The sequence below is a fragment of the Aspergillus pseudonomiae genome (genome assembly GCF_009193645.1).
Source record: "Aspergillus pseudonomiae strain CBS 119388 unplaced genomic scaffold BDV37scaffold_21, whole genome shotgun sequence".
Taxonomy (NCBI): domain Eukaryota; kingdom Fungi; phylum Ascomycota; class Eurotiomycetes; order Eurotiales; family Aspergillaceae; genus Aspergillus; species Aspergillus pseudonomiae.
This window is the reverse complement of record NW_022476013.1, coordinates 128,781-142,190: the sequence shown is the minus strand read 5'-3', so window position 1 is coordinate 142,190 and position 13,410 is coordinate 128,781. Positions and strand designations below refer to the sequence as shown.

Below are 13,410 nucleotides of genomic sequence, written 5' to 3'. Positions count from 1 at the left end.
GGAGGAAGTCTGAAATACTATCACCCAGCCACTGCATTACTGTTGTGCAAAAGTATACCAGTGAGCGTCTCACCTCTTTCAGTGTGTTTCTCATCTACTGTTCACACCCATTCAGCTTCACACTCACCTGCTATTCTCACCTCACTTTCATGGTTAAATGAACACACGGGTCATTCTACAATCCATTATTGCTTTTAACTAAAGCTTCCTACAATTTATCTAATCCCTACGACCAGCAATCTAAGACCATGGCATCCGGCCAGAGTCCTACGTCTGAGGAGTGCGAATTTCTGAGCCAGCAAGATGGCCGATTCCTCATCGAGTGCCTGCGAAACATCGATGAAAGCAGGGCTGTACGTAGATATCCCATGTACCCGCCATACTGCCATTGGAACTGGCATAGCTGATATCTGCTCAGGTCAATTTGACCAACGTTGGAGCCACGATGGGCTATACCAACACTTCATCTGTCGCCAACAGGTTCCGTGCCCTCCGCAAGCGCTACGACTTTCCTAACCTCGATGCTACCACTAAGCCATCAAATGCGAGTGCCACCTCGACTGCTTCTGTGTCCACTACCCCCTCTGGGAAAGGCAAGCGCAAGGGCCCCGGCGTCGGAAGAAAGAAAAAAGCCACCAAGTCCGGAGAATTCGAAGACCCCTTCATCACCGACGATTCCGAGGCTGAAACTATCATCGCTGCTGAAGTTCCCAAGGTCAAAGCCACCCCTAAGAAAGGGGCCAGGAAGGGAGCCAAAGTGACTTCTACTCCTACCCCAGCTACTGATCTTGGTGCCCCGAAGGGAGGCAAGCATTCAAAGGCAACTTCAGAGTCGACGGTCAAGACTGAAAATGTGAAGGACGAAAGCATTGACGTTAATCTCCTTAACGCGGTCAATGACGCTATGGAGATGTATGAGGACACCGAGAGCTTCGAAAAAGCGTAGATGGATGTTCTGAATCTGCCAGGCACTCGTCCTTTCGTGAGTCTAACATCATCCGACTTACAGTGCCCACGGCTAACCTTCCCTAGTAGACACTCGTGGTCTTGATTTATTTTTCTACGCTGAATGACTTCAGATGCCCCAGAGAGCCCTGTGATTTTGATCTACTCAAGGTGCCATGTAGAGGGGGATTTCGTTTTGTGTTTTACTCGTACAGGAATTTATCTACACCCCCAGTTTAATACCGAGGATATTGCACAGGCGATTTGCGCTTACAAGTTGTTACATATTGAAAATGAGAGCCACCAGTTGATTCTAGAAACCACATGAAGTTCAGCTGAGACAGCTAACTTCCAGTGACATTGTAGTGAAAGTAACACCCGTAAGCCATTTAGTAGGATCTGAATCTAGAGTAAGTAGATCCAAAGAACTACTTCCTAGCCAACTTCTCTGTAGCTCAACGGTGAGTCTGGAAAGTGAAGCTCATCTCATGCGCTTTAGTCAAGACAAGAAGAATCGACGAATGAACTAACGCATCGCCGCTCGACTGTATTTATTCACTGCATCGTGTATGTCATTGCACCTACCTGTCATCCGTCTAAGAAACCTCAGTGTTCCTTCTTCCTCTATTCCCCTTCGAACCTCTTCCCTTCCACTATTCACCTTCTATTTACTCAAACAACCCTCCATACAAGCTTACTCTTACGTACTCCCCAAGAGTCCTTTCAGCTGATTACCTCCTTGCAAAGGCCACACCAGTCAAAAGTTCACTCGGCATGCCTACAATCACCGACTCGGAGCAGATTGAATTCCTCCTTAGCTGCGTCCGTCACGCAAACGGCGGCAAGGTAAGAAACCACATATGCATATACTGTGTCGACAGCCGACGCACTCTGTCCAAACCTCTACTTGGAGCATCCAGGACTGATTGCAACACAATTTTGCATCAAGCACAGGTTGATTTTGGAGAAGTTGCGAAAGAATGCAGCATCGTCTCCAGAGGAGCTGCGTAAGTCCTTTCGCTCGTCCTTTTCTTTTCTTTTCTCGTTTCGAGCAGATCTGAATGATCACCCAGCGCGAAACGCTACGAACGCCTCTCGAAAGGCCGCAGCAACGCTCCTGGTGGATCCTCTGCCGATACCCCAACCCCAAGCCCAAAAAAGACTACCAAGTCATCGGTTGCGAAGCGCAAGACAGTGCCGAAACCAGCAGCGTCCAAGAAGGCAGCTGCTAAGAAGGGGAAAGAGATGAAGGTGGTTACCGTTGCCCTCGCGGAAACCCTGGTTAAGCTATGGACTGACTTGGAAAAGGTTGAAGAGCATTCCTCTGGAGAGGAAACTGAGATCGACGAGGCTGTGCTTGGGGTTAGTGATGATGCTTTATTTGATCAATTCTGTAATGCTGACTGACGGTGGGACGGGTATAGTCTGAGGAGGAGGATTGTGATGCGGATGTTTGAAAGCTTCTCAGGTGAAGGAAGACTATTGAGGCTGACTTGTTGGCTTGGCGGTTGGGTGTGTTCTAGTTAGGCTGTTTCTTTTCTTCTTTTCCTCTTTGTCTCTGCAGTTGGAGATGGGCTCATATGCTTCCAATGTTTTGGAGACTGGGTACTTGCTTTGGTATGACGAAGGGGTTCTCCTATTTTATTGAGAATCTACGAAGTACAAAAGGCCCAAAATCATTTCACGTAAGGAGCACGCATGGACGTATGTGCAAGAGCTCTCAATCCCGTCTTAAGTATTGCTCTATAAAATGCTTTAATTCGGACACAAACGAGGTCGCTCAAGGGGTATCTGTAAGAAACCTAAATCAAACACAGAACAGAATGCTTCCAGGAAAACAGATGGAAGATCATGTCTAGATCACATCAGTTAAAGAACGAAGCTAGGCATCAAACAAGTAAATGGGATAACATCCATAACATAACAAAGTAGTCGGTAGTCAGTCTTCCTGCGAACTGAGTCCTACCACTGTAGCAATGACTTAAATGTCTGCCATCACAGACTCCAGAATCTTGCGCTTGTACTGGGACAGGGCACGCTCCTTTTTCTGCATCTGGGAGCGAAGCTTTATATACCGTTGTTTCCAGGTCAACTCGGGGACAGCATTCTCTGCACCGTCCACTTCGAATTCGCCATCTGTCGAGCTATTCACTTCTGCGACACTGTTGTCCAGGTCCTCTGGCACTCCGGGTGCATTTCCGGCTTTGTTATTTTCCAGCTTGTTGATATTGAAATCACCATAAGTGACCTTCGTCGAGAAACGAAGTCCATGCTTATACTCCTGAGAGACAGTATAGGTGAAATTTGACGAGCGTTCCTCATTGCTAGATGTCACTGGTGCATCAACGGAAGGCGCAGTCGTCGCTTTAATATCTACCGCCATCGCACTCTCTGTTACCCCAGGGTAGCCAAAATGCTGCCCTAGCCCGAGGTGCAGAGCTGACAAAAGAACTGGCATCCCCAAAGGTAATTGAGAATACGAAGCAGTCAAATTAGCGATCATAGACAAAGAGAGTGTTCGGGCCTCTTCCACACTTAAAGGAGTTGGGCGACCAGTTACTTTTCCGCGCAGCAAGTCACTGGAGAGCACGCGGACAAGCTCATCGGACGAAATGTCCACGTTCGAGTCAGTACTGCGATGTGCACCAGTTGGAGCGTTCGTTGCTGTGCCAGTAGTGTCGTGCGGGGGAGCTGAAGCGCTGTTACGCTGGTGTCCTTCAATTTTAAAAGATGCATTGTTGACGCCGTTCACCATTAGTGTTGGCGGTGTCGCGAGTCGGACTGGCGCACCTGGGTGCTGAGGGACTTGCAGCTGAAGTTTGTTTGGTCGGTTACCGCCAGGAAAGGGTGTAGGAGATTGTTGGTATTGAGCGTTGGAATAGCGACCAGAAGGATCCTGGTCTAAAACGATGGAAGGAGGTCTTGCATTGGAGCTGTGTAAATGGGATGGCTCGGAGCGACTAGGGTTCACTGGAAAAGAGGAAAAGGGTCCCGATGTTGTTCCGCGACCGGGAGGCCGTCCTCGAGTTTTTCCAGTAGACGATCCATTGTTTGTCGGCCAGGCAGATGAAACAGCTGGGCCATGACGCCGTTTAGGGCGTGACTTCTCGGAGGGCGTAACTGCAGACCGAGGCTCCGTAGGAGGAAGAAATACGTCGGATGGATGATGGCCCCTGGGGAGAATTGCAGAGTGTGGGTAACTAGAAGGTGAAGCCTCTCGTTCAACGGATCTCCACCGAAGATCTTGGCCTTGTTGAGTGACCGGGTTTCCTGACGGCCCATTCGCTCCAAATGAGGATGTGGCTGCTATCCACGGATCGGTTGGCTCGATCTCTTCAGGGAAGGCGCTGAATGGAATTGCACTTTGAGGAAAAGTCGCCGAATGGGCTGGGAATGTACTCGTGTGTATGATGCCCACAGAGGTATCAAGTTGTGGTCGTTTGGATGATCTATCATTCAGACTCTCCCTCTCTTCCGCTCGCTTTCTGCCTCGTTTGGGTTTCCATTGAGGGACGAGGGCTCGTAACGCCAGGTCCTCTTCTAAAGGCACACCGTCGCGGCTCTCGCTGACCACTGCATTGTTGGCGGGGAGCTGAGTATAGTAAGGGTGAGGATGACCGAGACAGTATTCAAAGAAAGCATCAACATGCATCGCTCGCATCCAACGCTATGATATTTCAGTAAGGATCTCATAACAAGATAAAGCACTCGACCGACCTTTAGGCGAACAGCGTACTGCTGAACCTTTTGCGTGCTTTGCCCCTGCTCCAAATCAGGCGGTTCCACCCCAAGCTCGGTCGCCAAAGATATCCAAGTTTTTAACTCTTTGCTGTCTAATTTCCGAATAAGTTCCCAAAGCGTGAAGATACTAAAGCTTTTGCCGTCACTCCGTGGGGGACACCGGAAAGTCTTTCGCAGCTCGCTAGTGTCTACAGACAGAGGCACATTTGGATTACAATAGAAAATGAACATCACGTAAGCGTCGTCAATGGTTTCATCTGTAATGTCACGGGATGGCAGCGATCGCGACTCTGCTTGGTCTAGGGACTCTCTAGGCGGTTGTCTTTGGCGGAGAGGATCGTACACTGGAGGGGACATCGATGGTCCCGAGCGTGCAGCAGCTGATGGGGGAATGGCCGGTCGCGGAACTGTCGGCGAGGATTGTATACTGCGCGGAGTTGCTTTGCGATGAAGTGGGGGAGATTTGGAGGCCGCCATCCTGCTGCGAGCACTGCCAAGAGAGGAAGCGCTATGCAATCCAGGTTCCAATGTAGGTGGATACCTTGCATACTGCTGGACAACCATCGGCGGCGCCCCTAAGTCGCTCCTCTCCGATGGATTCATGACATTTGGAAACGAGCTTTCCATTGTGAACCAATAAGTTAAGACTCCCTCAAGTAAACAATGGCGCAATGGGATAAGGATGATTGGTGCGTGCTGGATAGATAGCTGGGTATCATAGGTATGGGCAAAGACAAAAGCAAAGATTTCGAAGTCGAGTGTGTATAGACAGTAGGCTATAATTAGATCGAAATGAGCGCGCTTAGCTTAGGGACCAGCCCAGTCGAGCGCATGAATTGACAAGTATTGTATTTATATAGCAGGTAGCGCATACACATTCAATGGCGGAAATTGCAATCCATGTGGGCAGAAGCCTTGGAGAAAACAGAGCGCCATCATCACCACGGAGGAGAAAAGAGGAGAAGGTGGCTGGAAGAACGGCGGCGCTTTAAAGAAGGCCGATGATAGACTGGGAGGAGCTGACTGTTTCTATTTCGGGATTCCCCTCGATGCCCATCCCGGCCTAGCGTTGTGGCCTCAGGGCGGGGGAGTTGATGCCTGTCAATGCCTTTGGCCCTTTGCTTAGTCTTTGGCCCCAGTCACATGCTCCGCTATCCCTGATTAAGGCTACTTCACCGCGCCTGGGCGATCAGGCAATTCAATCCCGAGTCATCATCATTCAATGACAGATTCGATTTTCTTATCGATAAACCTGCCCATGAACTCCACCCCTTCCAGACCAGCATTCACGCTCCACTGATTGCATCAATCTTCAGCTTCCTTCACCTGCATCGTACGGTCGCCTTTATTCTTTGTTCTTTGTTCCGATGTCGAGCCTCGAACTGCAGTAGGCTTTAATCTACTAATACCTCCCTTCGAGCCCTCGGTCGAGCGCTGTCGCATTCGCAGATCATGTGCCATATAGTACCTCTCTGTTTCGCCCCTCATTGTTCGTAGGGCGAACCAGCCCACTCGCTATGGCTCCTTATATAGGCTCATCTCACCGTCGGCCGTTCCAGCAGTCTCGTCCTGTTCGCTCCAGCCGCACGCAAGTTCAATCGTACCACGAAGAAAGCAGCTCAGAAGATCGACTTGATGAAGACCCCGATTCCGACGAGGAACAATCTAGACGTCTCTCTCTTTCCTTGCGCCCACGCGACCTGAATCGCATGCCCGTATCATATCGCGAAGAATCCACGGACGACAATTTTGAAGGGGGTGCAAGCGATGAGGAACCGGAGACCTCAGTGCCCGTTGAAGCCTCGACTCGAACGTATCCGCGTACCGAACCAACGAGTCACCGCAATTTAAATAGGCCCCGACGTAAACGGACTGTGGAAACGAGATCTCAAACTCAGCGGTCGAAGAGAGCCTCCAATAAAAAGCGCTTGGAATTGGGTAGGCCTCTCAATAAACGAAGGAAAGTGGAGGAGGATATTAGCCCGCCCGTGAGCTCGGGTGTCATCCCCCCTTGGCAGAACCTTCCTTACCACATACTGTTCGATATATTCTATAGCGCTGCATATCCCCTAGTGGATGAGAAAACTGCAACCAGAAATAGCTCAGTACAATGGCTTGTGAATGTCTCTCTGCTTTGTCGCACTTTCCACGAGCCTGCGATGGCTGCTCTATACTACTGTCCCCCTCTGATACCACCCGCCAAAGCGCACGGCCTGCTCAACTTGTTATCCAAACCGCAGGAGTCTCTTTCGACGAACTACGTTAACAAGATTAGAGAGTTACACATCGATGCAGAAATCCTTCTATCATACAAAAGTGGCCCGACTTTGGGATATTTTGAACTGCCAATGTTGATAGAGAGAGCACCTCAGCTGAAAACGTTACGGCTCTATCATAGTGACGACTATATTGTCGGTCTCCCTCTCTGGCAGAGGACGAAATGGGCTTATCCTGAAAGTCTTTTTACGTCGCTCATATCAAGCTCGATCCGCCTGCGCAGCTGGGATTGGAACAGCCGCTTCATGGAAACAAAGGCGCTACTTCCGTACATGATGGAAAAACACCTTCAAGCTTCATTCAGTGGCTTACGGGAGCTCAGGTTGCTGCATATTGCCTCAGAAGATTCTGACGTGGACGACCCTGCTGATGTGTCAAACGAGAGGGAAGTTGTTCTTGCGACAGCGCTAAAAGAACTCCCAGAACTACTTCGCTTAGAATTTCTAGAGTGCTCGATTGTGAATGAGCATCTTTTGCCCAACCTACCTCCAAACTTGACGTCGCTCACGATAAACAACTGCGATGAAGTAACTACAGCAAACCTGAGTGCATTTCTTGCATCCCATGGCCAGCACCTTCGGGACTTGGCTCTAAGTCACAATCGCCATTTGAGCCTGTCTTTCATAGTAGGCCTGGCGCAGTCTTGTCGATGTCTTGAAAAGTTTAAGATGGACATCTCAATACATGACTTGTCTAGTTACCATGACGTCGAACCTCATTTCAGCGAGCTTCTTAATAGCTCAGAGGTCCCAACATGGCCATCAACTCTGCGAGAAATTGAGTTGATACAGCTACGCAAGTGGGACGATACGACAGCGGATGTATTCTTTACATCTCTTCTTGACGCGGCTCATGAATTACGGAACTTGCGCCGCTTAGTGATCAGCGCGATTCTCAAGATTGGGTGGCGCGATCGTGCATCTTTTCGAGAAAAATGGATTGGCAAGCTCGAGAAGGTCTTCTTAAGGCGCAGTGCACTTCCAGATACCACACTTAGCACTATTCCTCCTGCTTCTCGGCCGCCACTACCTGGTAGCTCGACTGCTAGCATAGGCGAAGATAATACTACTTCTCAGCCAGATCCTCACGGTAGTGGATTTTCGACACCCTCGAAACGAAAAAGCGCCCGCCTTGCTCAACAGAAGCTTTCTGAGGTTGAGGATGATGCTGATTTGAGCGCATCCCACCGTGCAACGCCTGACAGTGACGATAACAAAAAGCCGCTAGCTGTACAAGGTATGTGTGACGTGGTCATGGTTCGCATCGACAATCAACGTCCAAGTGAGACGCAATTCAATGAGGAAGATTTTCTTGATGACGAGGCCAGTGGTGATGAAGATTGGAACGGATATGATATGGATGCGGGAGATACCACCCACGCATGGTAAAAGGCGACTCGGTCCTTTCCATTTTTCCCCATCTGTTTGTTTGTCTATATATATACTGCATTGCGCGAGTTTGCTGTCAAGAAGTTGCCATGGAGTGCTTTCCATTGTCGGTTCCCTGCTCCTTGCTTTGTGCTTCTGTCGGTATTGTTTTTCATGCCCAGGCTTTCTTTACCATGTGATACACCCGGGGGTCTGTGATGCTTTCAAGGAGTTCGGGTTAGAGTTACAGGTTGTTCTGATACGGATGGCGATATGGAGGTGTATGGGCTGGCAGTTTTCATTTATTACCTTGCTGGCAGTGGCCTTTGTAGTGTATTCAGGGCACTCAAGTGCCTTTAATGATTCTACTTGATACATGGCTCTTGCGGTAGAGACATGATTCCAGGAGTGGCTTGCGTTCAAAGGTATCACATATATCGAAGAGCTCTGCTAGATACAACAAGTATTTATGAACCGTAATGATGCTTTGTAGCTATATGCTAGAGCAGAATGCGCCTCGCAGGCGCCCTTCCAGCCATCGTCAAATGATATCATAATCACTACAGCCTCGTTAGCAACGCCCTCTCACTCAAGGTCACCCCGCACACACACTATCAGTACTGGAACTTAAAGTATCCGTTATCATTCGAGACACGCTCGCCAAGGTTGACATCGCGCGGTTGATAGTTGCCATTCACATCGCGCAACATGGCGCGGAGCACAGGGACATTGGCACCACCCTCGATCGCGAAATGGACGTCTTCGGCAGAGCCGGAGAAGTTCCGACCACCCCATTGAAAGTGGCCTATGATACAATTTAGAGCTAGTCATTCATGTTGGCAGATGTCAGGAGAGTACCATTTTCGTTGCCGAGATGCTCATCCAGATTCACTCTGGCCTCGCGCCATTCACCGTTTTCGCATCGAAGCTCAGCAACCAGGGCATTCTTTCCCTCCACACGAATGTTTCGAGCACTGCTTTGGAAATCCATGCTGGCTAAGGAATTGGTTGTCAAGGAGATGTATGGTGGTTATGTTATGGTGAATTATGGAAGAAGACTGAAAAAAGGATTGAGAAAGAGATGCCGCTGGTATTTATATCTACGTCTGCCACGGGCTCCCCCATATGTCAACGTCTTCAAAGCTACTCCGGAGTATACACTATTACACATGGCTTCCAATCATTTGTTGAATTGGCGCATGATTGACGTCGGTGGGGAGCTGAGATACCGATTTGACTTTGCTGGACTCCAACAGGATTAGTTCTGACCCTTTCCCACGGTACCCTTCTCCTATTTCCCTAGGCAACTGGTACGATGGATCCTTGCCGTACGAGGAACCCGTATCAGATTGGCTCCTCAAAAAATGGTGAGAGGCTCCCCCACCTAGTGCAACTAGATGGGGTCTCTTGGCAGACACTTCAGTAGTGGACCTTGGAGGGGTAGTGATCAGCTGTTGGAGGCCGATTGCTGCGAGACCTGCATTATACCTCGCTTGTTTGATCTGCGGCAATTAATTCAGTCTCTTTGGCCCTTTACTTCATGGATGTGCTTGTCATCGATAAGCATCCCGGGTTTCTTTTTCGCTACGTGGGGAAAGTCACATTCGGAGATGTACCAGATCATGGTGCTTGTAACCGATAAATGACCTGCAACCAAGAGCTACAAGATGTCCTCCGTATCGATAATGGAGTGAGGGGTATAAGGCTAGTCAATTTGCTTTCTCGCGGGTGGACAGCAGCGCGATCCTTGTCTGATATTGCAATTTTATCTAAAATTTAGCCCTACGTTCGGGAAGCGCTGACTTTCCTTTTTGGGGAAACAAATTCAATCCCTGAAAGTCGCCTTCGGCTGAAGTGGTGTGATGTGCCCATTTTTGCGAGGTTTCTGAAGATCTCCTTTTCTTTTTCTTTCCCTCATCTTCTGCTGTTATCCTTTTGCCCCTCCCGTTTCAGACTTCTCACCGACTTCACAGTCAGCCCTCAAGTTATTGACCAAACCCGCCGGACCCACTTGGGATACCTCGTAGTGCCCTATAGCGCCACTAAATATAACCCTGTGTCGCAATTGGGTACTCCGTATGTCCTGTACTATGTAGCTCTGTAACAGTGGCCTTTCGATAAACGATCAGGCTACGGAGTAGTCTGTTGCAAAGCCGTTAGCGCATCTCCATGGCCCAAATATTGTCCACCGTACCTAAAGATTCTAACTGGCTAGTTTTGTTTTTTTCACCGCAATTCTCGGGCGCTATGTACGCGATGCATTCTAATTTCTGAAACATCGATCCTCTGCATCTGGGAGATCCTATGGAAAGCACCCACTTGCCGCTATGGACATTTAGTACACTCCTCCCCCTCCTACTCTGGGAATTTTGGCGGTATGAGGCACTTTCTGATAGGCTAGTACCTAATATAAGTACTGGTACTCTCATTTGGTTTGAAGTGGAGTTCTACGTGTGCTTTCTCGTAAACGCTGCGTTGCCACTCCAGAGGATGCTCTGCAACAGTAGTGTTCCGTACATTCTGGACCCATGAGATGAGGACTCGAGAGCATTGTAGCATAAATGTTAGAACAAGAAAGTACTGGTAAATTCATAATCAGGTTTAATTGACACAAGATATACTTCGCGTAGACGCTGACAGGTCGACTTTAGCCTCATTCTGCACCCAGAAATTGAATTACTGGCTGTAAGTAGCTGCTTGGAGTGTGAAATGCATCATCTCGTTTCAATTGCAGGTATTGCGTCCAAGCGGTCGTGTGGCTGGCGGACAGGCAGCCGCTCAGCTGCATGTATTGTTGTGGTAGAACATACGTAACGCAAGGAGCCTTTTCTCTTGGAGACTTGACAACTCAATGGGTGCTATCTCCTAAAATAGTGCAACGCGGAATGAAACGCGACGTATCAATAGCAGAATTTATGTCTGATTTGCTCGAGTCATTGGTCTCCATTGAGACATGACGATCTTTGGCGGGGTTGTGATCTACGTAGGTAAGATTGGCGGGGTAGTTGGTACACAGTAGCCCTGGCAGCTCGGCTAGATCGTTTACGCTCCCGTCTGCATGCTGGGTTACGCTGTATAGCCTAGTGTAGGCTTTGGCTTTTTGATGGCCATTGCCGAGGAAGCAAATAATGGAACACTAGTGTGTCGGAAGCGAAAGACTAACCCTATGTCTACCATGTGGATAGAGTCCGTTGTATCCAAGGATAAAGACGTACTGTGGATTGATGCATTAAGCGCTGCACTTGACAATCTCGACATTGCTGGTAGCTTGGCCAATCGAGGCCTTTGTCTCATGCAGCAAGTCTCTTTAGGAAATCTTATGGCGACCACACGCCGATATTGCTTTATGTATCTGTGGCATCTGTGGCATCTGTAGTGTCTGTAGTGTCTGTGATGTCTGGGGCGTTTCTGCCAGTGGTGAATTGTACCAACCTATGGTGGTATTGAGTCTACACGTAATTAAAATTCTCTCTTGTTCAAAGCAGCTTCTTGTGCATATGAATTGAATAGTAGCTCATAAACAGTAGGTCTCCATGAAAAGCTTATTTCTACAATAAAGCAAGTTCGATGTATAAAGTGCACACTTGAAGCTTCATGAACACCCTATCTGGAATATACTGGTGGGTGGATCTCGTGGTAATCACCTTGCTGGTTCTTATTAGTGTTAAAATGGCATGATATGATTCAACAATGTTAAATAAGGAAAGGAAGTTATATCTTCGATATGCAGCTAATTCGCCTCCAACATGCCCTAGCCTCCTTGAACAGTGAAGGTAGAAAGAAGCTGTCTATATAGTTGATGGCAGTGAGTAGTCTAGCAATTTGCTGGATTCGTCTACACAATTTTGCTACTTTGGCCTGAATTTATACAATCTTCATAGATCATTGGACTTACATATATGGATATCATTGTCAATAGATTCTATTAGTTTAGTTACATTGACCTTAACCCTCTCTGACAGTGAGATGCTGGAATTCTCCGGGCAGTGTTTGGGACAAGAATAACATAAATCCAGAAGATACCAGGACAAATCGGTCCTCTGAATTTCCACAATAACATCGAGCGACTGCTTGTTGTAATCCCCCAGGCAACTTGAGTAACAGCAGTACTTCCCTCTGACTGAGTGAATAAACGAGCCCCTTCATTCTCTCCTCACAACCTGTCTGTTGACTCTGTTCACCTCTCTTTTTCTACAACACCCTCTATTCTACCTCTAGTTCCCTCCTCACTATTGCATCACCTATACCGTCCGACTACATCCTCACGTACAAAGCAACAACCAAGCAACGACTTAGACCTACTATCTACTCTGATCAAAGTAGCCTTAGTGCTTACTCTCAATCAAAATGCCCATAAATTGGACTGATCCGCAGGCTGATGCCAAAGTGAACCCACCGATTTCCCATCCCTATCTCCGTAAGAAGCTTTTGAGGAGACTAATCAAACGTTATATACAGCTGCTGGTCGGCATCATCACTCTCAATAATGCCAAGCTCGATTACAAAGCCTTAGCCGAATTTATGGGTGAAGGTATGTCATACTTCCCCAACCTGTCCAAGAACACAAGAACTAAACCAAAATGCAGGCTGCACAGCCAGTGCCATTCAGCATAGAGTTCAGCGTATCAAGGACAAAGTCCGTAATGGCTCTCCCGTGGAAGGCACTGCTGCGGGCACATCTCCTGGCTCTGCTCAGCAGGGAGAAGGCAGTGCTTCCGATCTGTCTCCCACGAAGCCCAAAAGAGGAAGACCGGCAAAGCGAGGTGCAACGGGCTCCCCTACCAAGAAGCATAAAGCCGTCGTTGAGAATGACTCTGCTTAGGGCTGTGGATGACTTCCTGACCATCTCATGGATATCTGGGAATATGGACGCGACCATTGATCCTGAATGGTTAGCGGATGGGTAGTTTGAACTATGATGGCATCTCTTAGTAGTTTGTTCTGTTGAAATCGAAGGATATTCCAGATTATGTGCCTACTTGTTCTCTTTCTTTTCTCCGCTTTTTTGGTAGGCTACGACTTTTGCAGTTTTATGGCTGCAATTTCTACACATGCATGGTGGACGTAGAACTAAGCAATG

The 13,410-nt window shown here is 48.3% G+C and overlaps 6 protein-coding genes across 6 annotated transcripts; 4 read left to right on the top strand and 2 right to left on the bottom strand.

Annotated features, from left to right (window-relative positions):
• Positions 1-248: 248 nt before the first annotated feature.
• Positions 249-946, top strand: BDV37DRAFT_281541 (uncharacterized protein; the record flags this gene model as incomplete). Its single annotated transcript, XM_032086836.1, has 2 exons — positions 249-353; positions 419-946. The coding sequence occupies 2 exons, from the start codon at positions 249-251 to the stop codon at positions 944-946; spliced, it is 633 nt and encodes a 210-aa protein (XP_031943025.1).
• A 773-nt stretch (positions 947-1,719) lies between these two features.
• BDV37DRAFT_281540 (uncharacterized protein) lies at positions 1,720-2,402 on the top strand (the record flags this gene model as incomplete). Its single annotated transcript, XM_032086835.1, has 4 exons — positions 1,720-1,791; positions 1,900-1,952; positions 2,019-2,307; positions 2,370-2,402. 4 exons carry the CDS (start codon positions 1,720-1,722, stop codon positions 2,400-2,402), a joined length of 447 nt encoding a protein of 148 aa, XP_031943024.1.
• Positions 2,403-2,654: 252 nt separating this feature from the next.
• Positions 2,655-5,843, bottom strand: abp2 (putative ARS binding protein Abp2). Its single transcript, XM_032081546.1, has 2 exons — positions 4,663-5,843; positions 2,655-4,612 (listed from the first exon to the last, which is right to left on the bottom strand). The coding sequence occupies exons 1-2, from the start codon at positions 5,311-5,313 to the stop codon at positions 2,927-2,929; spliced, it is 2,337 nt and encodes a 778-aa protein (XP_031943023.1). The 5' UTR covers positions 5,314-5,843; the 3' UTR covers positions 2,655-2,926.
• Positions 5,844-5,931: 88 nt separating this feature from the next.
• Positions 5,932-8,732, top strand: BDV37DRAFT_86702 (uncharacterized protein). The gene has a single exon (XM_032091363.1). The coding sequence runs from the start codon at positions 6,204-6,206 to the stop codon at positions 8,349-8,351; it is 2,148 nt and encodes a 715-aa protein (XP_031943022.1). The 5' UTR covers positions 5,932-6,203; the 3' UTR covers positions 8,352-8,732.
• Positions 8,733-8,944: 212 nt separating this feature from the next.
• BDV37DRAFT_281537 (CVNH domain-containing protein) lies at positions 8,945-9,321 on the bottom strand (the record flags this gene model as incomplete). The annotated part of the gene is made up of 2 exons (XM_032086834.1): positions 8,945-9,135; positions 9,189-9,321. 2 exons carry the CDS (start codon positions 9,319-9,321, stop codon positions 8,945-8,947), a joined length of 324 nt encoding a protein of 107 aa, XP_031943021.1.
• A 3,356-nt stretch (positions 9,322-12,677) lies between these two features.
• On the top strand, positions 12,678-13,152 carry BDV37DRAFT_281536 (uncharacterized protein; the record flags this gene model as incomplete). The annotated part of the gene is made up of 2 exons (XM_032086833.1): positions 12,678-12,861; positions 12,917-13,152. 2 exons carry the CDS (start codon positions 12,678-12,680, stop codon positions 13,150-13,152), a joined length of 420 nt encoding a protein of 139 aa, XP_031943020.1.
• Positions 13,153-13,410: the final 258 nt, after the last annotated feature.